Source organism: Diabrotica virgifera, chromosome 10 (genome assembly GCF_917563875.1).
Source record: "Diabrotica virgifera virgifera chromosome 10, PGI_DIABVI_V3a".
NCBI lineage: Eukaryota > Metazoa > Arthropoda > Insecta > Coleoptera > Chrysomelidae > Diabrotica > Diabrotica virgifera.
The window spans coordinates 2,202,246-2,229,133 of NC_065452.1; the positions used below are offsets into that span (position 1 = coordinate 2,202,246).

General features: G+C 31.8%; 1 protein-coding gene across 3 annotated transcripts in view; it reads right to left on the minus strand.

Annotated features, from left to right (window-relative positions):
• The window catches only part of LOC114334600 (early endosome antigen 1), a 107,485-nt gene that overhangs the window by 39,505 nt on the left and 41,092 nt on the right, over nt 1-26,888 (minus strand). For all 3 annotated transcript variants that reach the window (XM_028284675.2, XM_028284677.2, XM_028284674.2), the window contains exons 2-5: nt 25,715-25,754; nt 5,578-7,649; nt 875-1,209; nt 689-817 (exon numbers count right to left, since the gene is read on the minus strand). In XM_028284675.2, coding sequence (XP_028140476.2) covers nt 689-817; nt 875-1,209; nt 5,578-7,649; nt 25,715-25,754 — 2,576 coding nt within the window. The remainder of the gene's footprint in view (nt 1-688; nt 818-874; nt 1,210-5,577; nt 7,650-25,714; nt 25,755-26,888) is intronic.

The window sequence follows — 26,888 nt, forward strand, 5'->3', positions numbered from 1 at the left end:
CACATAAGCCGAATGACAACCAATAGAGTAGTAAGGACGGCGAGAGACGGTTCCCCAATAGGAAGACGATCAGTTGGAAGACCACAAAAAAGATGGAATGACAACTTACTGGAGGCACCTTGAAAAACAGAGTCATATCTACATAAAAAGATCAAGAAGACCATTTCACACTTTACATATTTGCAAATACCTAACTTAAAAGATTAAAGAATTTTTTAAATTTTACACGAAATAAAAAAGTTGTATGACAGTAATGACAGATGATTTTTGCATGATGACCGATTTCGATGTTAAATCAATAGTTGTTATCAATATTGAATACCTAAAATTACTATATCTGTGAAGTTTTGATTTATTTTGTATGAATATAATTGCAAAATGCTACAGAATTTCACTTTTTGACATAAATTTAATTATTAATAACGTAAATTTTGCACACTATTTTTAATAATTAAAGTAAATAAATTTTAAGTTCACTCAAATAAATAATCGATTACTGCCATCGACCACTTACATTCAATCTCGGTTCATTTGATTAATAATCGCGGCAGGTAAAGTACTTCTTCTTTCAGTACAATAAAGTGTTACTTTACTACCGCAAATGAGTACAATAATGAATGACTTTAGTGACGGTTAGCGATAAAATGTATTTATCATGAAGATATAATTAAAGGAATTATTAACTTACGAATGCAAATCAGAAAATGCTATTTCCAAATTTGTTAAATGAGTTCTTGTAGTCTCACTTTCTTCTTGTAACCTTTTATTTTCAGCAATGCGGGCTTTTAAAGCGAGTTCATATTGATCCATCATTTTTCTAAAAGATAAATATTATTACAATAAGGTCAATTTTTCAATCATTTCTTTCACTTACTGATAATTTAGATCATCCTTGGTTCTCTGTGAGAGTTCCACAGCGAGTTTAGCTTCTTTAGCTTTAACATCTTTCAGCTGCTCTTCTAATTCCTTAATTTTATCTTTTTCTATAATTTTAGAATTTTCATTTAGTTTTTGCTTAAGTTGCTTCACTTCCTGTTGATAGTTTTGCTCAGTTCGTAAAGCCTCAGCTTGGGTTTTAATCACAATCTCTTCATTTTGTCTAATCTGTAATTCCAAAGAAGCATTATGCTGCTGAGCTGCATTAAGCTTCAGCTTTAGGTCTGAAATTTCAGCTTGTTGTTGATTTAGTTTTTCTACGATGTCAGTCATCTGAAAAAGATCAACAGAAATTAAATCAATAATGCTATAAGCAAACTGTCAACAGATCTATTTAAAAACACCAAAACCCTAAAAAATTGACCCTAAATAAATTTCAAACTGTACTGATTAGTTGTTACATCTCTTCTCTATAGATGGACATTAACACGTTGATGGACTGAACATCTACAGACGCCTAATTTCCATTGATGTAAGGTGACACAATGGGTCTATTGAATTAAAAAAAAGTATTTGCTTTTACTTACAAGTATTCAAGTATTTACTTAATAGTAATTGAATAAAGTCATTTCTTTAAATGCTTTATCCAATTACTATTAAGTAAATACATACTTAAATACGAGGAAGTAAAAGCAATTACTTCTTTTTATTCAATAGACCCAATGTCTATATACATTTTTAAAATAACGAGTTGTGACAAAAAATCGGTAGATTTTTTGTCACACTACATCTACAATCTACAGATGCATATGAAATGTGACACGACGTCCATGGTCGTCGTCAACATGTTCAAAGGAAATGTTAAAAAAACTCATTGTAAAAGAAATTCAGCAATTTCTTATCCTACTTTGCAAAATACATATATACATATATTTATTTACCTGTCAACGAGCAAATGTCCAATTTAAATACAATACAAAAATATAAATTTTTTAAATTTAAAATCTTATTACATAGCATAAAATTACAAGTAACATAAACACAAAAGAAACAAAACAAAAACCAGCTCACAATTTGAAATTGATTAAACTAAATTGCACAGCTAGTAGCATCAAGAAATCATGTGCAAGATATTAGTTGCATTTTAAAAATACTTTGACTTTCAAAGAAATCCAACCTATCAGTATACTGATTTGCATACCTAGCAGACCTAGATAGATAATAATTATATCCATAGTTTGTTCGATAATGGGTAGTTTGGAAGGGTTTGGTAAGTCTGGTTTGTCTAGAAGGGCATAGAGGTTAATTTTGTTAAGAGTTGTGGACTGAAACTAAGGGAGTGCTACAGATTGTACAACATAGTTAGATCCTTGTGCATGCGTCTGACCTGAAGAGTTGTGATGTTGAGAGAACTTTCAATGTTAGAGTACTTGATTTCGTCAAATGTTTGGTGATACTTAAATGAAATAAATATTAGGAATTTAAGTTGAACCCTCTCAATAGCTTGAATATGAACATTGTAGTGGGGGGACCATACACATGAACAGTAATCAAAGTGAGGCCTCACTAATGAACAGTATAATAATTTAATGGAAAGGGATATTAATAAAATCATTAGCACAGTGTTTAATAAAACTCAGCATTTGAAGTGACTTTGAGATAGTCACTGATAGGTGTGGTATGAATGATAAAGTGGAATCAAGGACAACACCTAAATCTTTAACTTGGATTACAGACTCTAAAGGACAACCCTTTATAGTATAGATCTAGTTGGGGTTTCTGTTACGACTAAAGACCATTAACTGGCACTTTTTAACGTTGAGTTCCATACCATTTATTTCACACCATTGGCTCAAATGGTTCAAATCCGCTTGTAGGTCATGGTGATCATAGATATTCATGATCTTTTTATAAAGCTTTAAATCATCCGCGAGCATGAGAGAGTGTGAATGGACAAAACAGGAGACAATATCATTCACATAGATATTAAAGAAAAGAGGACCTAGGTGCAAACCTTGAGGTACACCAGATGGTACCTCAATCTCATTTGATTGGAAGCCTTCAATACACACTATTTGTATTCTTTCTGTTAGATAAGAAGATAACCACTTTCTAGCACAATTTACTTCAAGCAAGTAAATATTTGCGACGATGCAAATTTTTACCAATGCAGACGTGCCATTAGATGCAACTTTTACAAAATTCGTGCTTTCTATTTTCCTATTAAGTATTATTAGTGTTAAGAGTTATTAATTTCATGGGGTCTTTTTTAAAAGTATATGTAATTAAACAAATTATTGCATATCTAATTTTTCAAAAAAAAAAACCTTATTGATCTCAACTACATCCGTATATGGCAGCAACATCCTGTGTATAAAAACATACTCACCAAAAGAGTATACTTACTGAGAAAAGTACCAAAGAGAAAAGGGGATATGTAAAATCGGACTAAAGCAGTAAAATAAAAAAATAAGGATTTTTAGGACAAAATCTGCAGAAAAATAGCGAGAATTTAAAAATATCATAAACATAAACACAATAATTGATAAATACCGAAAAAATGTCCATAAATCCAGAAAAGAAAAAAATAACAAATATACCATTATCAAATGAAACTTGTATAAACAGGTTTCTTAAGACAGGTAAATGGAGTATGTTGTAATTACAGTAAAAGCTCCTTATTTGTGTTTTCACTATTTGCAGATTGAAATAAATGTGATCCAATTCCTATATTCACTCTTTAAGATTTCTTTATTCGTGGATGGAATCAGTATCTGTATCTAGAGAGTATAAGAGAATGCTAAATAAAACATTAATTTCTAAAAACGAAAAGTCTGCTCCTAGATTTAAGGCAGCAAAGGTTAGTTACACTGCTTCTTTGTTCTAATGTATCTGCAGATTGTCTCATTAAACCATTGATGCTTTATAGATCTTTAAATCCTTGTGCTTTAAAAAATCAAAACAAGGACTAGCAAGACTGCCAGTGTTTTGGCGTGCTAATAAGAAAGTGTGGGTTACAAGAGCTACTTTTTGTGACTGGTTTCGGAATTGTTTTGTTTCTCGAAACTTATTTGAAATTGAAGAATTTAGACTTTAACCTTCGGATGACCAAGCGGGGGAAATTGTGACCCCAGCGTATGTTTTTCTTTAATAAATTCAAAAGTATTTTTAATTTTTAACCCATTATTTTTTTATTTGACTTTAATATCATTTTAGATATCCTCATATTTTGAAATAAAAAAAATTCCCTATATTTTACGAATAAAAAATATATTCTGAGGTTGATGTTTAGTAAAATACCGTCTATAATGTGTAATTCCAAGTAGTTTTATGCTAATTACGTCGACTTTGCAAAGTAACAAGACACTTACTCAACATACACACTACACATGACACTAATACTCATGTTGTGACTGGCTGAATGACATAAAGTCCATGCCATAAAAAAATTAAAAAAAAAACTTAATTTTTTTTAAATGTCATTTTTGACCTGAGGTCATTTTCCCCCCCTTGGTCATCCGTGTAACAAAAAAAGGTTGGTCATCGGCAGGTTAAAGCAGTTTAAAAGGAATAACCCAGGTCTTTAAGCTCTATTGCATTAGACGGACCTTCAAAATGATACTGAATAATATGGAATGTGATCCTCATATGAATGTTATGGAATGCTGGAAGAAATTTGACATGGCAAAATGCATCGTATTATCATCAATATATGCATCGATCAGATTAGCCAAGCAGACTGAGGCCCACAATTAACAAATCTATAGTGGATATGCGGTCGAGGCGATCGAGGTTTGTGCCGCAGCCCGGTGAATAGAAAAATAAAAAGGCTGACGTCGTAGTCTAATATTCTAAAAAGAATCTATGACTCGGTCTGGAATAAGCTGGTGTCTGATCAGCCTATGAAGGAGCAGTACGGCAAGGGATAAGGCAGCTCGGTGACACTCCTCCATAGATCCCTACCGGAAGGGCGTTGATGCCTAAAAAACGGTGTGTATATATATATAAAATGCATTGTAAACACCATTGCAAGAACTAAAGCCATACACATTGAAATCATGCTGGAAAAAACTGTGGCCTGTTCTGACTGCGGGAAATGAAGAAGAATCTGTGCCAGTTCAACATTTAACTGCAAACATTGCCGAAATTGTGAGTAGAATAGGACAAGATGAGTTTGAATAGATAGAATCAAGTGACATTCAGGAGTTGCGTGAACCGCAAGATGAATATTTGACTGAAACCGACTTGGAGGAAATCTTTCACAACCCATTGAAGAAGAGGTTTCAACAAGAACTGGTAATGTGACATTTAATTTGAAAAATCTTAGTGACGGTTTAAAGATGACAAATGAGCTTTGTGATTTCTTTATGAAAATTGATCCATCTATAGAACGCAGTTTTATTTTTAAGAGACAAATTGCTAATGCCACTGCTGAATATTAGTCTGAATTGAAGGAGTTTTTAAAATCTGCTGGGCAAGAGAAAATTACTAAATTGTTTAAACCATCGCCTAAACTTGAAGATAATATGTAATTTTTATGTATTTGCTTTTTATTCCATCACCTAGGAACGTATCCCCTATAACCCCACATAAATTACTATTCCATATTCAGGGTTTCTGTATTCGCGGCATATTTACACAACATATACCCCACGAATAAAGAGCTTCTATATTTAAAAATAAGTATAATGCTAAACTCACCTCGAAATTGTAATTTCTGCCTGGTTCAATGCACTTTTCTTCAGATTCACTGGTTGGTACAATTATCTCTGTATTATTGTTTATCAAGTCTTTAACCACATCAGAGGAGACTTTATTGGGTAAATTAGAATTTGAATCAACACTACAAGATTTATTTAAGATTTCAGTGTCACCTTTTACTGGTGAACTCTGCCTACTATTTTTTGTATCATTAAGAGAACCACTCGAGATACTACAATTATCTGCTACAAATGTTCCATCAAGATTATTACAATCTGTTTTTACGGACACAACAGGAATACCATTTATTAAATTCTCAGAAGCACCAGAGGAGTCACCTTGAGACAAAACTGAGTTATTAAGACACACATCATCTTCTAGACACGAAGTAGTTTTATCAAGTTCATTAGAACTGTTATGAACAGATATTTCTAAAAATTTTGCAGGAGGAATTTCAGTAACTTTGAGACTATTACCTTCAACAGCTTCACAACTTTCTTCACTCTTTACACAAATATTTTCTGTAATAGTGGTTCGAGCATCAATGGTACTTCTATCCTCACTAAAATCTTTGACACATCTATTTGGGAAATCACTAGGTTCTATTTGAGTTAAGTCTTTGGACACACAGTTATTTTCATTTAAGTTTTCACTTGCTTTTTCTAACACATTAGTTTTTCCTTGAACTTCATTGCTATTTTTGGCAACACTTATACTTTTATTTTTTTCAATATCTTGAACAATATCTTCACAAATTTTAGTTTTAATCACTTCTTCACTTATAAAAATGTCTTTTTCTTTTATATCTCTAATTATCTCATTGCTTTCTGTAACAATATTTGGAGAGCTTTCTATGTCAGTTGAATTCAGATATTCTGTACCTGTGTTGTCACCTGTAAATCTTTTTCCTGTACTTGTTATAAGCGACTCAGTAGCGTGTCTATGTTCCTTCACTAGAGAAAGGAGGTTGTTATATCTTGTGGAATAATCAGTGCCAGCTGAACAGTAAAGAGATTCGTTTAGGTTTAATAATGAAATAAGTTGTTTGTATATTACAGAATGGTCAATGTAATCTGAAGAAAGATAAGCTGAATTTATGTTTAATAGAGAAAGGAGATAATTATACTTTTTAATAATATCACTTTTATTTTCATCATGAAGTTCAACATCTATTTTACTAGATTCAGTAGACAGTCCATTTCCATTTAGATGAATGGTATTTTTGTCATTTATGTAAATATCACTGGCAGGTTGATTATTAAAATCTATATCTAAATTGTCATATGGTGGTTTTTTTCCTGTATTTACTCTAGTTGAATCAGTGTCAGTTTGTCTATATTCATTCAATAGAGAAAGGAGCTTTTTGTATTTGGATATAGAGCAATCAATGTCCCCTGCACTAACAGAATCTTCACTTGTAATACTAACAATATTTTTGAATTTTAAGAGAATATCACTGTCATTTAAATTTTGATGCTCTACATCTGTGTTATAGACTGATGATTTCAATCCAGTATTTAATCCACTTGAGTCAATGATTTTTGCTGGTGGTTGCAAAACTATATTTGCTCTATTTGAGTCAGTGGATTTACTTGAGTCTTCAAGCACTAGATCTCTTACTTCAGATTGATCACAAGCATGCTGAATATTTTTGTTATTTATACAAAGTACTGAGGGGTCATGTATAGAATTCTCTCTATTTACTACTACTTGGTCATCTTGTGATGTAGTTCCTGTAATTAATTTGTTTATTTCTGCATTTGGCTTATATTCATTCAATAACGACGGAAGGGAATTTGCTTGTTGATGTAATACAATGTCTGGATGTAAAAGCTCAGTATGAATAGCAGGTTCACCTATTTGTAATTCAAAATCTAGTGAATGTCTACCAGAGTCAGTAGTTTGATTTTGTTCCTCTACTATGTGTTCTAGACTTTTAAATTCTCCATTTTCAAAAGTTTCATTCTGAACATCAAAGAATTTGATGCTTTCCGAGTGTTGATCTTCACTATTGGTATCAGAATTTTCATCAGTCTTTTTTTGACTAGTTAACGCCTCATTGGAAACAGCATCTACAAAAAAAAGTAGGTAATTAATGTTAAAATCTAGTCTAATAAACTTTTTTGAGATCATAATTTGACTTCTGAGTAAATTAATTGATAAAGCACTTTTTATTAAATTTTGAGAATAGAAATATGTAATTGACAAAAATGTCTTGGCTTATTTAAACTAGTGTAAGTTACTCGTTTTTTAGAGCATAGAGCATATGTATACAATCTAAATAAAAAGAAATTGACAACTAAACACCACCTGATCAAATGAATAAATACAAAACAAAAATTATTGGATTTTTACAAGGGTGCAGTTTATGGATAACTTACATGCTTGTATTTGATGGGAATGTATAAATTTCACTTATTTTAACATTCTTTACACGAAACTACATAACGATAAAAACATGTGCTGTACTGGGCGTTCAAAACGGCAGTAAAATTTGGTAAAACGTCACTGAACTATTTGTCACTGTCATATCTGACAATCAGACAATCAAGGTCAATTCCCCTTTCCGTTTTTTATTAAATTGATTAGATATCATTCTACTTCAAATTTTTAATGCAGCAGATTTTAAACATGATTAAAAATTTTATGTTTACGTGACTTGTTGGATGATTTGTAGGTTATCTATTCGATATTCGATTGTAAATCGAGTGTATTCCAAAAGAATCACTGTTGTGCATTCTTACCCAACGAAAGCATTGTTGCCAAAGTTCATATTTGTATTGCCGAAACTTTCAGGCCATCGATTTTAATATTGTATTAAGGTCAATAACAAAAATCGGATGTATGCCACTAAACATATTTAAAAATGAAGGCGTGAAATTATAATTAATTTTATACAGTTTTTCATAGCAAATTTTCTTTAAAGTAAATAAGGATAAAGCTGGATTTATAGTTTGATGATGGTTTGACGTACTGTAGACATAGACGCACTGGAAGATCAACATAGCATTTTGTGTACTCTTGTTTATAAATGAACGTAAACGCATGTCGGACATTGACATATTAAGCGTAGACTCGGCATATTCATCAAAAAAATGTAAAGTTGGATTTATAGTTTGACGTAGCGTAGACGTAGTCGCAACGGAGACGGAAGAAACGGACTGCAGACGTAAGAAAATTAAAATAATATGCCAATGCCAATGTATAAATCGACGTAGCGGAATTTTTGCGCATGAGTAGAAAGAGTAAACAATGACTTAATTCTAATTCAACAACATAGCCTATAAATAATACGAACAGTAAACAAACTTTGTGTTTATTTATTTATACTTATACTATTATTTATTATAATATTTATCTCTTTTGTGTGTTACATGGATTAGGAAATAAACCTGCGGCACCTTGGTGCCGCATACCGTGGGATTTCCAACTATTTTGTTTCATTTCCTGGTCTTTAAAATGTTTATTGGATTTACCTATCGTATAACATGTGTGGATAACCCCGAATTAGGCTAATAAACAACTCATATTTATCTGACATATTAAAATGACTCTATGATATACTTTTATTAAATTAATAACTTAACATCCATTGTATTAACAAATAATTAACAAAATTCGAATATGTTGATAAACAACTTCTTTACAAAATTGATGAGGGCGTGTCCACTTTGGGTGACACAACAAAATTCTTCATTTTTATTGGCCACACGTAAGAAACGCACTGTAAAAGATGAAAGTTGGTGAACTCTTCCGTTCCGTTACGTTTCTCTTACGTTCCGTCAGGCGCTTGCGTTCATTTATAAACACGAGTACACAAAATTCGGTGTTGATCTTTTCCAGTGCGTCTCCGTTACGTCTACGTCAAACTATAAATCCAACTTAACGCGGAAACAGCATGGAAACAGTCGATCGGTGGTCTATCTACCTCTTTTAACCAAGCGATCCCGCGCATGTGACTAACAAAGATGGCTAGATCACTCAATCCTATGTCGACGTTACACCTCGATGCATTGAGTGGCACATCCCTAGTCAAGTCTATCCTTAACATATGTTTCTGATGACGGAACGTAAGTGAAACGTACTGCAACGGAAGAGTTGGCCAACTTTCATCTTTTACAGTGCGCTTCTTGCGTCTGGCCAATCAAAAGGAAGAATTTTGTTCTGTCAACCAAAGTGGATCCGTTCTCATCTATTTTGTAAAGGTGTTTATCAACATATTCGAATTTTGTTAATTATTTGTTACAATGGACGTTAAGTTAATAAAAATATATCATAGTGTAATTTCAATATTTAGTGCAATTTCATATACGATAGGTAAATTCAATAAACATTTTAAAGACCAGGAAATGGAACAAAAATAGTTGGGAAATATTTCCTAATCCATTGTAACACACAAAACGGATAAATATAATAAATAATAGTATAAATAAATAATTAAACACAAAGTTTTTTATGGTTCGTATAATTTATAAGCTATGTTGTTGAATTAAGTCACTGTTTCTACTCATGCGCAAAAATTCCACACCGTCGATTTATGAATTGACATAATTTTTATAGTCCGTTTCTTACGTCTCCAGTGCGTCTACGTCTACAGTCCGTCAAACTATTACACTCTCTGGAATGACCACTTAATGGGTTTAAGAAGAGACGTGATAAGAGAATGAGTAAACCAACTGTTATATATGTATTTTTACCTCAACAATGGAAGCTTCTTTAGGTTGGCTCAAATAAGTCACTTTTGAGTTTAAGTACTCCAAGTAAGAAGTTGATGAGGTATTAGCGTTATCATCCATTCAGCCTTAATTACATTATTATTCCTTTCTATTATACACCTCTTCGCTCAAACTTTAAATATAAATAATGCTATTACAGCCCAAATAACCCTAGCGAAATTTAACACCATTTAGTAGATATCTAGTATAACACCACGCAGTGGCGTAGCGTGAGTGTCGGTCGCCCGGGGCGGAAGACAATTTTGCCGCCCTCTTATTTAGGTATTTTAATTTATTGTATACTATACATTACATACATTAATTTTAGAGAACTTTTCGGCGAGAACAGTCATCATGATTTTGGTTGGATTATAAATAAAAAAGTTTATCTAAGTTTTACAATCACGTTTATTAATACAAAAATTCTTTTATTTTAACCAATTAGATACATTGATATAACTTAGGTACCTATCACTTAATATTAGGTACACTTTGACGATCGACAAAATTAAATTAAATCAATTTTTAATTAGAATTAGAACGATACTATAATGTTAAATTTTTATTTTTATTGAAAAGTAATTATTATGAGTATTTGTTAGAATTAAAAACAAAACTTCCATCTTTAATTAAAAATTTATACGTCTACTCTTTTTAAGAGCAAAGTCTTTTATTGCACCGTCAATGTCTATCGCATCACACACCTCTTGCGCAATAGACAAAATAGCCAAATTAGTTAGTCTTAGAGTACTTATTGTCGATCTTAAATAATTTTTAATCAATTTCAATTTTGAAAAACTCCTCTCACAGATGACATCGCTTATAGCAACTGTGAAAAATATTCGGAACATTATCAAAATATTGGGCAGAGTATCTTCCAGCTTGGATTTAACAATAAATTTAAAGAATTCAAGCGAGTCTGCATTAATCAATTTCGTTTCCTATAGCAGCAACTAAAGTCCGCAGTCGAAGTTTTTCTAGCTTGAAACCCTGCTCGTCAATTTCGTCAGACGCGTAGTCTAGATTACATTCAGTGTTGTCTGGATCTAATAATATAGCCGGCGTTAGATAAACAAACTTATCCGTTAAATTCTATTGCTATTGAAAAGGCTCACGAATTTCTACAATAACTCTATCTAACGAAGAAAACAGCTTTCATCTCAACTCATTTTCACAAGACAAGTTAGCACCTCTAGTTCCGTCATCAAAAATATTCTTTCTTGTTATGCGTCTCTGAGGTTTTATGGGAACTCCAAGTTTTTCACACATATTTTTGCATAACCTACCTTCAGCGCCATTAGCCCATTCCTCTTTTTCTCTGTCAATATCATCTGCAAAGCATTTACTTTCTGAGCGCAAAATCTTATGTCAAGTCCCCTTGTTTGCAAATATTTTTGTGCATTATTCACTTCAGGTAGCATCGGTTGCTACAGGCCCAAAAAACAAAGAAAGGAAAATGACTGCATCGAAACTGGTAAAGCACCTGCATCTGTCCTAGTGTTTAAGCTTTCACCTGCCTCTGTCAGTTTTTCCAAAGTGACGAGAATGTCTTTGTAGTAATGCCATGTCACATTTACGGCATCGCCTCTTACACTCCACCGCGTGTCTTGAATCCTTATTTTGCCTGTAGCTGCTATCAGAACTTCCCAACGATGTGTCGATGAGGAAAAAAAATAGCAACGTTCTAAAGTGCCGAAAAAATTGGTGCTGATTGTTAGTCATAAACGGGGAATTTCCACAAGTCAGTATAGACATTCTTGCCAGTCGCTACAAAATATCTCAAAGAAAAGGAATTCCTCGAATTCGTCACAAAATAAGTAATGAAAAATTCCGTGCTCCTTTCAATCGGTCCAAATTCGTAGTTGCGATAAAAATATAAAATGGTTCAAATATTTAAAACATATTTTTATTATTTATTGTTAAATTTTCCCGCCCCCTAAAAAGAGCCGCCCGGGGCGGGCCGCCCCCACTACGCTACGCCACTGACACCACGTAGTTAATAATGAAAAAGTATGTCATATATTATATTAATTTTTTACTTTTAAGGTTTTAAACAGGTTATATATGTTACCGTGATTTAATGACAAGTTTGGCAACGTCGATGTATATTCTGTATTTGTCGCATCATTCCATTCGATCCTTACGATGATTCATTAGTCACATAGACACATGTCACATACCTTTTTGTATAATTATGTAGAATATGTAGACGAATAATTTATGAATGGATGATGTATACAGGATGTAAAATATAAACTGACTCATGTAGTCTAATCAAATAAAATTACAATACACGTAAATCCAAATGTAATTCAGTACAGGTTGGCTTGGAACAAATTTTATATCAAAGGTTAGGTGAAAACAAAATATATTTTCAAGAAAGTATAATATGTAATGCACCGATCTGTTTAATGAATAAACATTATTGGACATGTAATTTAGTATTATAAAAAACAAGAGGTGCCCGATATAATGTTGTTCTGACTATAATTAATTAATAATTAAATAATCACTTTTTTTATGAATTAAAAAACATTCCACCCGGGCAGATATTAATGAAATTTTTTTAATCATTCTAAACAAAAAAGGCCTTTTGTAATTTTTCTCTTACGTTGATCGTTTTCGAGTTATAAAAACAATTAAAAACTGAAAAAAAGAGTGAAAGACGACAATTTTCAAGGCTCACAAACACAAGTAAAAAATATTATATTTGTAATCATCAAGTACCTAAATTCAAGTTCAAACCTTCTATCAGGTCCCCATAAGAATTTTGTCCTGATTTATTCTAAAATATATTTTTGAGCATAGGCGTAACCAGGGGGTGGTTTTGGGGGTTCTAAGTCCCCCTTTTGGATGTACTTTGAGCTCTATACGCTTAACACCATTATTAGACTCGGACAAACATAAGTTTGGGAATATGATTCATAACTCGATGATGCGCAGTGGTTCTTGTTTACTAGCGTTACCATGGAAACGGCCAGTTTGCTGGTCGCCAGTGTCGTAGTTAGAAGTGCATTACATATCGCAGAGAGTGTTTAACGATTTGATCGTGTTAGATATTTTATTAATAGTTTTTAGCTTAGTGTTTGGTATATTAATAGTAGTAATTAGTGTATTATTAAGACATTTAGTGTATCTCTAGTGTGTTAAGTTTAGTGATTAGTTATTTAACAATATGCCTCATAAAAAGATAGGAATCAAAGGGCTGGGATTGAATAACCAAGCAAAGGCAATCATTTATAATGTTACTACATTTATGGAACAAGAGGCAGCACATTTCAAAACAACCGAAAACCTGTTAATACCTTTAAGTAAATCGACGTAAGTATTGTTAAAGTTAACAAATTATCTCGAACAAATTACAGGGGGAGAAAAACCGAATACAATAGGAGTGTCCTAATGGAAAGTTATGACATTCGTTTAAAACGAACAGAGTATATAAAGCAGCTGATTAAATTTCGATCTGAGGGTAGAAACATAATTTATACTGATGAAACTTATACAGGGTGTTTGGTAAAGAATGGGCCATAGCTTAACCTCAGGTTCTTGAGGTTAAAATAGGCCGATTTAAGCTAACTTACCTTAGTACAAAGTTTATAATAACCGAGATACATGGTGTCAAATTTAAACTTTTTTTTTGTTTATTATTGAATATTTCCTGACAGGTATGAGATAACAACATCAAATTTGGTATGTGGGGGTTTTTTGGGTCGAGAAAACTAAATTCCCTACCAAAAATGATGGATTGCCCAGAGGGCGTCACATACGCCTTTCAGCACTCATTTATTACGTTCAATTTTTTTTATCCCTCATTCTGTATAATTTTGACATTAAAATTTTTATTCTCCTTTTAGTTTTACTTAAAAAAGGTATACTTTTTTCATCTCCCTAAACTCAACCTTTTTCGAGATAAACGCATTTTAAATCTGCGATACACCATCATTTTTAGCATAATATCATTGTAGTTTCACCCGAAAAATAACTTAAAACCATAATAATTTTGCCAGTCCTCAAATTTATTTCATTGCATCGCAAATTCCATTTGAAGAAATTTGCGATACATTTTTGGATAATTTTATGGTTTTAAGTTATTTTTCGGGTGTAACTACAATGATATTATGCTAAAAATGATGGTGTATCGCAGATTTAAAATGCGTTTATCTCGAAAACGGTTGAGTTTAGAAATATACCTTTTTTAAGTAAAACTAACAGGAGAATAAAAATTTTAATGTCAGAATTATACAGAGTGAGGGATAAAAAAAATTGAACGTAATAAATGAGTGCTGAAAGGCGTATGTATGTGGCGCCCTCTGGGCAATACATAATTTTTGGTAGGAAATTTAGTTTTCTCGACCCAAAAAACCCCCACATACCAAATTTCATGTTGTTATCTCATACTTGTCAGGAAATACTCAATAATAAATAAAAAAAAAGTTTAACTTTGACACCCTGTATCTCGGTTATTATAAACTTTGTACTAAGGTAAGTTAGCTTAAATCGGCCTATTTTAACCTCAGGAACCTGAGGTTAAGCTATGGCCCATTCTTTACCAAACACCCTGTATACATAGCAGCCGTACTCCACCATATTACTGGGGAGATCAAAGTGGAAAAACGTTCAAGAAACCAATTTCTAAGGGCAAAAGCCTGATTATTGTTCATGCTGGAGGAGAGACTGGACCTAACGCTCTGTTAATTTCTAAATCAGGTACATGTTTTTAATTAAAAAGTTAATTTTAATAACAGTAACAATGATGTAAGCCATAATTACTTTTATAATTAAGTTTCACAGTAAACCAAATTCTACTGTTAAAAAAATTTCACAAAAGGCTGTCTATGAAACTAATAACAAGGCAAAGGTCGTTCGGCAAAAAGCTTTTGATAACGGAACATTAAGTAAAGATAATAATATAAAATTATTATTGTAATTCGCCGAGAAATCATCTAAAAAAATTTGTACAATAATTTCATATTTTTGCTTTCAGGATTCAAGAGTGGTGACTATCATGGCGATATGAACCACCTTAATTTTATGAAGTGGGTCAGAAGTCAGCTCTTACCCAACTTACCCAAAAACTCGGTTCTGGTAGTTGACAATGCATCCTACCATAACGTAACAATGGAAAAAAATGTGACATCTGCCAGCCGTAAGGATATTATGGTAAAGTGGTTACAGAAAAAAGCATCCCTTTGCCAGTAAACTTAACCAAGCCAGAATTGTACAAAATTATACAAGTCCATAAACCACGTTTTCCACCTGTTTATGCATTAGATCATGAGCTTGAACAGCACGGACACAAAGTACTTTGCTTGCCTCCCTATCATCCGGAGTTAAACCCTATAGAAAAAATATGGGCTTTGGTAAAAGGTAGGGTGGCCAGTCATAATCCAACAATCAACATAAATAATGATGTTGAAAATATAACGAAAAAAAAATTTTCAGAAGTGTTAATACAAGAATGGGGTAACATGTAAACACGTAAACAAATATGAAGACACCCTAATAGAAAAAGAGCATTTGTTAGACGCTACGCTGGAAAACCTGAAATTTTTTATTAATACTGGTTCATCAGAAGAAAGCTTTTCTGAGGATGAGGACAGTGATTCAAATTCCAGAATAGATATCTTAGAATCATCCGAAGAATCGTAATTAAAACTTTGTTTAGAATTATTGTTTAGAAAATAAATATATTAGAATTAGTAAAAATAAACACTTGTTTGTAATCCTTCCTTCCTGCCTGATAATGTTATTACATAACTGTAAGTATTGAGGAATTTGTCATATATTAAAGTACTCCTAATATTTTGCTCATTATTTTATCAAATGCAACTGATTATAGGCTTCATAATTATTACAAACTATGAAAATAAAAAGAAACAAATTCATTATTCGCTTTAATTAAATATAATTTAGGTACTATTATGATTTACTTATAAAAATTTATTTCAAATCTGCCTGTTTCCGTCCGCCACTGGCAGAAATGGTTTGCTTGTCTGCGCGAAACGCTACGTCGCAATCCCAAACTTATGTTTGTCCGAGTCTAGTAGTGTTCGCGCAGTACAAATCGAGCATACCCAGAGTAAGTTCGGGATTAGTTTCCAATGCGCAGGCGTCAACGTAAACTTATCCTGGACATGCTCAGGATTTTTCGCTCCGCGAACAATTTTCGGATTCGCAATGTAATGACGGGTTGCATACATTAAGGTTAGAGAAGGAAGTCTTTTGTTGTCTCTTTCTTATTTCGAAATAAATGTCAAAAAAAATACAAATGCAACAAATTTGTATGTCAGCAAAGAGAAAGAGAAAAGAGAATAAAGGCAACAGGCAAAGGATTAACTTTCTATTCAATAATCCATTGCCTTTCTTAGAAGGTAGAAATTTGGTTAGATTCTTTCTTTATTATTTCCACAATATAATGTGGTTATTTCCACTCTGAAATCCAGCTTACATTTTTGTAGAGAGTAAAAGATTGTTGATATTTAGATATAAAAATTATCTTTAACTTCCTGGGGGTTGAACATTATCTGAAGGAAGGAATAATTTAGTAAAACAATCATTTCCAATTTTGATATCTATGTATTGAATTTAATGGGTTGTGGCATTGTGTTGTGGTTTATTACACCACAAAAATAATGAAATATACCTAACAAGACACAAGAAATAGTTTCAGAATAAGTTTGATGTATTGTTTATGTTTCATTATATTCAATAAGAGACTAATTTAACTCATAAATTAAACTGAAAAATAAACCACAAGAATATGTAGGTACTTATAAGCTCATTTAGATAGAAGAAATTAAGTAAAAACAGAGTACAATTTATTGTAATACATACTACCGTAATAGATAATTATCGAATATCGAATGAAAATAATACTAGAAAAGGTACCTACTTATTTATAAACATACGAAATGGAAAACATTGACAAAAACAACTAAAAAAGCTTTAATATAAAAAATATTAAAATTTGTTTGAAGAATATTTAAATGATACAACACTTTACATAATTTCAAAACTTTAAAAACAAGAATCTACATCTACAAGCTGTTTAACAAAACAATATTTTAGGTTAAGAATTGGAAGGAGTAAGAACAAAATGTCAAGAAATTCTTCCCAAATATTTTGTGCGCCTGTGCGAACTTAAAATCCGAAACAAAATCCTCGAACGTCGAGAGCGTATCCCGGACACGTTCAGGATCTTTTTTCTGTACTGCGCGAACACCGAATTAAAAATCCGGAGGGTGTTCAGAGGGAAAGATTTGGACTCCGCGAACGCCCAATTTTGTAATGCGCAGGCGTTCTCCCTCTGGGTATACCCAGGACGTACTGCGCGATCAAAGCTAATATTCCATATCTCCCAGAGACCTTCAAGTAGATGTAACCCCCCCCCCTTAGGATCATCCTGGTTACACCTCTGTTTTTGAGCAACGTTAACAACTACAAAACAATGTTTTAAAATGAAATAAGTCCAAAATACTTATCAAGAACTGATCGAATAAGGTTTGAACTTGAATTTAGGTAATTTCAAAAATTATATTTTTTTACTAAATTTATAAAAAAAGTCATTTTTTAATAATTATTAAGCCATTATAGCCAGAACAAAATTATATCGGGCATCTCTTGTTTTTTATAATAATTGTTAACATATTATCTAAAACTTTTTTTACTAAATTACATATCCAATAATTTTTAGTCATTAAACATATCGGTGCAGATCGACCTTATATCGTATCTAGAATAATATGATTTATATAAGGGTACTACGGTTTAAATAATGAAAAATGGGTCTTTTTGCACACAATCTACTTTTTTTACTACTGCTGAAATTCACGTTTGTGTGAAGGTTTTTATGATTTTTTCTGCAAAGTTGACGGGAAACGCTTTCATTTAAGGGTAAATTAAATTTGACTCTAATGTATAAATAATTATAAATAAACCTTGAAAAACAAATTTGCAAAAAAATTATTTTTTTTTATTATAAATACATACCTACTATAAATATTTCATTTTGCAGGAAAAATTGCAAAAAAATTGGTTGAAAAATATTCATTAGTTTATGGGATATTTAATTTGTTTATTTAATGTTAATATTTTTTCAATTGCAAAAAAGCCTATTGTAAGCCTGTTGCCGAAAATTTTTCACATAAACAAAAAAAAAGTTACTCTAGGACCATTTTTGCGGAATAGCGTTCCGCAATCCGGAATAGCATTGTTTATTTATCAATACATATTAAATATTTAAAACTGAGCGTGTACATCTAACAAACCTATTAGACCAGGACACATCTGTAAAAATATTAGTAAATTTGGACGTTGAGAGGGGACTTATATTTTTTGCAGAAATTGCTTGAAAATAAATCTAATAATAATATTTGAGTTATCCTCCCTCTCAAAAAGGTCCGGAATATTGTTTAAATAATCAAAATGTCAAAAAATGAAGGAAAAATTCGATTTTTTTCTTCGTTTTTGATTATAACTTTAAAAGTATTCATTTCCGAGAAAAGTTGTACTGACATAAAAGTTGCGTAATTAGATTTCCTACAATATAGGATTCGTTAAAAATTGTCACCCTTGTTGCAAAATAGCAATAATTGCGAAAAAACGATAAAAAACAAGTACATATTCGAATTTATGTTTTTCAACCATTTATGCTAAACTTAGAGTAACTTTATATTTTACCCATAAAAAGTTTATGATATAAGAAAGCAATACTGTGAATTTCATTAAGATCGGTTCAATAGATTTTGCAAAATAATTTTTGCAATCCAGCTTTCGCAAAAAAATTCATTTTTTCAAAATGTTGCAGGACTGAAAATAAAGTAGACAGCAAGTGGAATTTTTTTTTACATATAGAAGAATACTGTACCTTTCACTTGTAATTTGCAAAATTAAAGTCGGTTAACCACTACGACGTCAGGAATTTTTTTAAAGAAACATTATTTTTTGGTGCTACGCGCAGGACAGTGGATAGTTTGCTCTGTTTGGGCATTCCAATGACCTTTGATATTGAATGATAAATTTTAATTTTTAGTATATTTCGATATAAATAAATAAATTGGTTTATTGCAAAATAAAAACACATACTCTGTCCTTTGAAATACCATTTTTTTTTGGCAAAAACTTTCTTTGTTCATATATTTTAAGTTAGAGAATAAAAGATTATTATTTTTAAACATATGCAATTGTTTAAACAATATTTCACAAACAATAATCAAATTAGTTTGATTTTTGTAGAATCAAAAAATAATTAAATACAACAAAATATAGAGTAAGAAAATAATATATTAGATAAAGATTGGAAGGAATTTTGGTGGAAATCAACTTGTGTTCAAAAAAAATTATTGTTTATTTAAAAAAATTCCTGACGCCGTGGTAGTTAATGAATGTTAATTTTAAAAATTGTAAATGAAAGGTACAGTATTCTTCTATACGTAAAAAAAATTAACTTGCTATCTGCTTTATGTTCAATCCTGCAACATTTTGAAAAAATGAATTTTTTTTTGCGAAAAATGGATTGCAAAATTTATTTTGCAAAACCTATTGAACCCATCTTAATGAAATTTACGGTATTGTTTTATTATATCATAAAGTTTTTCTGGGTAAAATATGAAGGTCCTAAGTGTAGCATAAATGGTTGAAAAACGTAAAATGCAAATATTTGTTTATGTTTTTCGCAATTATTGCTATTTTGCAACAAGGGTGGCATTTTTAAAATTTGTAACCAATCCTATATTGTAGGAAATTTAATTACGCAACGTTTATATTAGTACAACTTTTCTCGGAAGTGAATACTTTGAAAATTATAATCAAAAAATCAAGAAAAAAATCGAATTTTTCCTTCATTTTTTGACATTTTGATTATTTAAACAATGTTCCGGACATTTTTGAGTGGGAGGATAACTTAATTATTCTTATAGGACATAGGAGTTAATTCCAAGAAATTTCTGCAAAAATATGAGTCACCTCTCAACAGATGCGCCCTGGACTATTACTTAACAATGACATTTATACTAATTGATGGATTCGACCGTTACTTGATGGAAGTTCATTTTATCTAACAATAAAACACTGAAAACGTTTGTTTTCTATACTTCCACAAAATTTATTACAACTATCTGACTACAGCTGTTTCGGCAGAGTGCTATACAACGGCTATAACGAACAAACAGTTAACAAAATTTTAAACCAAAAACTCCATAAGAAAGCCCTGAAATTAGTGTATCCACTACCACAGAAAGAACCCAGTACCTTCTGCTCTCTCACATATACTGGCAAGATAACAACAAAAATAGCCAGATACATAAAAAAGAAAGGAATAACACCAGCTTTCAGAACTAACAACAACTTAAGCAAATATATTAAAAACAATAAAAGCCGAAAGAGAAAACAACTACAGAGTGGTGTGTACAAACTAACTTGTGGTGACTGTCCGAAAACGTACATCGGTCAAACTGGCAGAACTTTTGACAAACGGATAGCAGAACACAAAAGGGCTTTCAACAATAGAAAAACAGAAACTTCTACATACGCACTTCACCTTCTAGATCATAATCATTCTTTCAATGAAGAGTTTCAAATTCTGCATATTCAAAATAAAGGCCTTAAGTTATCTTTTTTAGAATCTATGGAAATTAATAAACTGAAAAATACAGATATAATTCTGAATGACCAACTCGAGGCAAACAGCTCCCCACTCCTCAACCTCTTCAGTTAAAGACTTAAAAAGGCAAACACATTGTAAACTATATCACTTGAGAAAGGCACTCTGCCGAAACAGCTGTAGTAAGATAGTTGTAATAAATTTTGTGGAAGTATAGAAAACAAACGTTTTCAGTGTTTTATTGTTAGCCATTTATACTGATACATTATGATAAAAATGGTAGAATATTTGAAAAAAAAACAATGATTTTCGTAGCGAATGAAAACTTTTTGTCAAATTATTATTTAATTTCACTTTGTTATTAATTAATCCATTTACAGCGTTTTTAGCATATCTTTGCTTTCGATTTCACGATCTTCTTTATTCTATAACATTGTTTTCTTTTGTTTTTCTAAGTCAATTTAGTTTTAAGGTTTCAAGTTGATATTTCCTAATTTTTTTTTGATTTCTGTTTTAATTTCCGATATCTATTCTCTGATTTAATTATTTAGTTCTTTTAGTACTTTCTTAATTGAAGTGAAAACTTCTTAGTGAAAAAGTATTAAATTAGCGACCGTCATCGCTTCGACGAAATAAATTTTTGAAGTGAAAATTTTTTAAAGGACTTTGTGCACTTTTTAGATGGGGAAAAAGTATTGAATTAGCGACTGTCATCGCTTCGGTGAAATACATTTTTGAAATGAAAACTTCTTTAGGGACGTTATGAACTTTTTGGATGGGGAAAAATTATTAAATTAGCGACCGTCATCACTTGACGAAATAAATTTTTGAATTGAAAATTTCTTTAGGGACGTTGTGTACTTCTTGGATCGGGAAAAATATTGAATTTGCGACCGTCATCACTTCGCTGAAATAAATTGTGTACGTATATAAATTATGGTTAGGTATGTATACATAAATAGCATAGGCCATACGCATCTCGTATATTATGATATAGGTATAGCACTTCTTTTTGGATGGGGAAAAAGCATTGAGCTCGTAATTTATATACTATAAGAAGTTTTCACTTCTGTCGGCACTCTCACGAGCGCGTTCAATTTTTTTTCCATCTCATATCTTATTTTTTCCATCTTCAAGAAGTTAACGCACCGCCTTAAAAATGGGTCATTTTTGATGTCTCGAATTTCCTTAACCTGTTGTCCGATTAAAGTTATTTTTTTAATATGATTAGCCGTATTCTTTAACAATATCGCTGTAATAATATTGTTGCTAGACAGGTAAATTGTCGTTGTATATCGGGTGTACTAATCAAACTGTGATTTTTTGTCAAAGTTCACCACATCCTGTAGAATATTCTAGAATTTATAAAATATTGAAATTAAAACCCAACTATAGCCTCAGGTTTTCTTAACATTCTGTTTTTTGACCCATTCGCTTATGTTGGATAATAAAAAATTAGGTACTTTAACAACTAGCCGTTCTTCATCAATACAGGGTGTTTCTAAATAAGTGCGGCAAACTTTAAGGGATAATTCTACAAGGAAAAATAATCACAGTTTGCTTATATAAACATATGTACGTAAATGCTACGTTTCCTAGATACGGGGTGTTGAAATTTTTCTTAAGAACTGACGATGTATTTATTGCTCTAAAACCGGTTGAGATATGCAAATGGAATTTGGTAAGTTTTAAGGGGTAGTTATTGCGCATTTTTTTGACATACAATTAAGAATTTTATATTCTCCATTGGCGCGCATACGGGTCATATTACCCGTATGTACGCCAATAGTAAATATAAAATTCTTAATTGTATGTCGAAAAATTCGCAATAACTATCTCTTAAAACCCACCAAATTTCATTTGCATATTTCAACCGGTTTTAGAGCAATAAATAAATAAATCATCAGTTTGAAAAAAATTCAACCCCCGTATATCGGAAACGAAGCATTTGCGGACATAAGTTTATAAAGCAAACTGTCATTTCTTTTTCATGCAGAATTACCTCTTAAAGTTTGTCGCACACCCTGTATTGATGAAAAACATGGCTAGTTGTTAAAGTACCTAACTTTTTTATTATCCAAGATAAGCGATTGAATCAAAAAACAGAATGTTAAGAAAATCTGAGGCCATAGTCGGGTTTTAATTTCATTATTTTATAAATGCCAAAATATTCCACAGGGTGCAGTGGCGGATCCAGGAAGGGGTGATGGGGGCGATCGGCCCTCCCTCTCAAACCAAGTGATTTAATTATTTTAAAAATTATATATAAAGATTATAAAATAATAATAATAGCACTAATAGCACAAGACTACGATGATAATTGTTACATGACAAGAAAGCTAATAGAGGAATACAGGAAATGGGGACTAGAGATCAACATAGGAAACACCAAATATATGAATATCGGCGGAACGCAGCAGAACTTGATACTAGAAGGAGGAGAAACAATCAGTAAATGTAACGAATATAAATACCTGGGTATGAAAATCAGGAATGATGGAACAGTGGACGAAGCCATTAAAGAACGAACTACTCAGGACAGGAAAGCAATTACGCTCCTAAACTCAGTACTCTGGGAAAAACAGATAAACAACCAAAACAAGAAAAAGATCTATAACGCCGTAGTGAAAAGCATTATAACATACAGCTGCGAAGTATGGCCTATGAAGGAAAAATCAAAACGAATGTTAGAGGTCACCGAAATGGATTTCTGGAGAAGAGCTGCAGGAAGATCAAGAAGAGAACATGTTACCAATTAACTGATACGAGAAATAATGAAGGTTACACATACAATAAATGATGAAATCAACGAAATACAACTACGATGGTTTGGTCACGTACAAAGAATGCACGAAGACAGAATCCCAAAACAAGTACAAAACTGGAAACCGCAAGGTAGAAGAAGAAGAGGTAGACCGAGGAAAACTTGGCAGGCAGGAATAAACAAACCCATGGATGAAAGAGGTCTGCAAGTAGATCAATGTGCGGACAGAGAGGAATGGCGAACGGGTATCGGAAGACGGAGAACGTTGTAAACCGATAATATATATATATATATATATATATATATATATATATATATATATATATATATATATATATATATATAGAGATTATAAAACATTCATTTACTTTTATAAAAATTTAGTCAATCGCCCCCCCCCCCCCCACGATGCTGGATCCCGGATCCTGCCACTGACAGGGTGTGGTGTACTTTGAAAAAAAACACAGTTTGATTGGTACACTCGGTATACAATGACAATTTACCTTCCTATCAACAATATTATTATAGAAATATTGTTAAAAAATAAGGCATATTAAAATAATCACTTAAATCGGACAGGTTTAGGAAATTCGAGATATCAAAAATGACCCATTTTTAAGGCGGTGCTCTGTTTATTGGAGTAGTGTACAATATTTAGTTCCTAATTTAGATTTTGGTGTTATTTCTTGCAATAGGTTACTTTTTTTTTATTAGGGTTACCCCTTCAACCAGGCGTTCGCATTATGGCTGGTCTATGTTCAGCCTTTTTTTACTTTCGTCCTTTCATATTGATTATTTGTTAACTGTCTTTAAAGGATAAGAATATTAATTCCCGCTATAGTATTATCGCGTCAAGGGCGTTGATTGAATCGGCTCCCCGTTGCCAATCACTCCTTATAATTATCTTATAACTACCCGCGATATTTTTATCAGCCTACGCTACTTTCAGACGACTTCTATATTAGGATTTTTCACACATTTCGACAACGTTACAAACGAGTTCAATTAGGTTTGACTTCTTATCTCTTAGGGCTTGTTCATATAAGAGCGATTTGCCAACGTCGATGCCTCGATTTACCAGTTTAAACGCTGGTAAACTAGAGGTTGCATATATGTATGTACCACATGTACGGGATGTTGAGTGAGCGGTTGCATTTGTTTCGATGTTAACTTGAACCGCGGCGGTTGGGTTTTTCAGGTAAACCGCGACGTCGACGTTGGCAAACCGCCCTTATATGAACGAGGCCTTACTTATCGATCGGCTGTGTTATTTTTATAGACCGGGCTGTATCGTCGCCCCTGTTAGCGAAATTATTCCGATTCGATTTTTTTGCAAAAACTTACTCAAAAAGAGGTCCTTATAACATATCCACAGGGTGCGTGGTCGAAAAATTGTTTAAACAATTCACAAAAATAATTTTTTCATTTCGAACAATATTTTTTTAGATAATTTGGGCCATTCTGAGCAAAAAAGGTACCAATCTTGTAATTTTTCTCTAGAATTGATTGTTGTCGAACTATATGCGATTAAAAATTTGAAAAATGCGAAAATTGCCATTTTCAAGGCTTAACCCTTAAACGCCCAAGGGTGGGTAAACAATGTCCACCTAATGCGTATTCCCTTGTAACATATTTATTACGTGTTTAAATTGTTTTTTTTTTAATTATTTATTATTAAAAAGACAGCCCATTATCGAATGTTAATTTGGTTCTACCAATATTTTTGAAAATAAAAGCAGCATCTTGAGTTAAATATGGATGGGCGTAAAAAGTACACCCTTGGCAAAACTTGTTACTAATGGTTTTTATATAATTTCTCGTTGGTAGGAAGATAATCCATATAATTATCGATGTATAATTAAATAATCTACATAATTATCCGCCAATGAGGAGGCTGAAAGAAAGAATGTGGAGAAAATCGACAAATCTGAATTACTGGTATGTTAATTTTGATGTACATTGATGATATACTTTATACCATTTCAATGTCTACTTTTATGATGTTGTCATGATCATTACTTGGGGATCATATTTATTGACCAAAACAATATTACTTACCTAGTTTTTTGTTAGTATCCATCTTATGTGATGGTTCAGCCTGAAAAGATAAAACATATATTAGAACAAAGTAAACCAAGGAAAAGTAATTATAGCAGAATATGAGGTGCCTAGTACGCAATGCTCGTTAACACCTTTGTTGTCACTGTCATACAGTTGTCATATAAAGGCAGATCCACATAAATAAACAAGCTGAACGAAGACTTCGTTTATTTACGTATTTTAATTCATAATATGGAAAATTGGTATTATGAACAGTAGTTTAGAATTAATAATTATGTTTTAATGCGCAATTATATCATTCTAATTTAAATGTTATGAACTATAAAGGTAGTTTACTCTTGATCGAAATTCATATTTTTTATATACCTCGTATAAAATTAATAAAACTTTATATATGATGGTTGCATAATAAATCTTAGAACATGAAGAGCTTTTTATGAAGAATAACTTTTCTTCGTCAAATTAAAAATAAAAGAGTTATAAATGAAAATGTTGTTGGTATCCATAATTTGAGAAAAATCTTCAAATATTTTTTTCAATTAGAAGGATGTAATTGCACATATCAGACCACAATGTTTTATACCAAACAATATATTTCATATACTGTCGGTTCGCTAAACTCAGACTCAACTGTCTAGTGATTTTAGTCAATAATTTTGCCAATTTGGCAAAAAAATGATTACTAATTAGTTAATAATTACTAAATAATTAGTAATTTTGACAATTTTGTCAAAATTCGCAAAAAACAAAAAAATTACCTACTCAAATCACTAGCCAGTTGTGTCGAGTTTAGCGAACCGACTATATTTTAATTTAATAGCAAATGGAACAGTCCATTTATCATAAAGGGGAGGCCGTATAGTCGTATAAACCTTTTTAAAGCTGTTATATAATAAATTATTGCTTTTAAAATATACTCAAATTGTATTTTTGAACATCTTATTTATTTTATATAATAATTTAATTCACTATCAAATGTCATTGATGTTTTATTAATACTTAATTTAACATTTAGTTTGACATTCACGAAGTGTCAAACTCAAAAAATTTAAATAACCTATGCTTTGCTTAACAAATCGAGATTAAAAAACTAGCCTACTTAATAGCAACGATTTCAGCTGGACGTGTAGTGTGTCGGCAGAAAATAAAACGATTGTGACGTCACATTTTA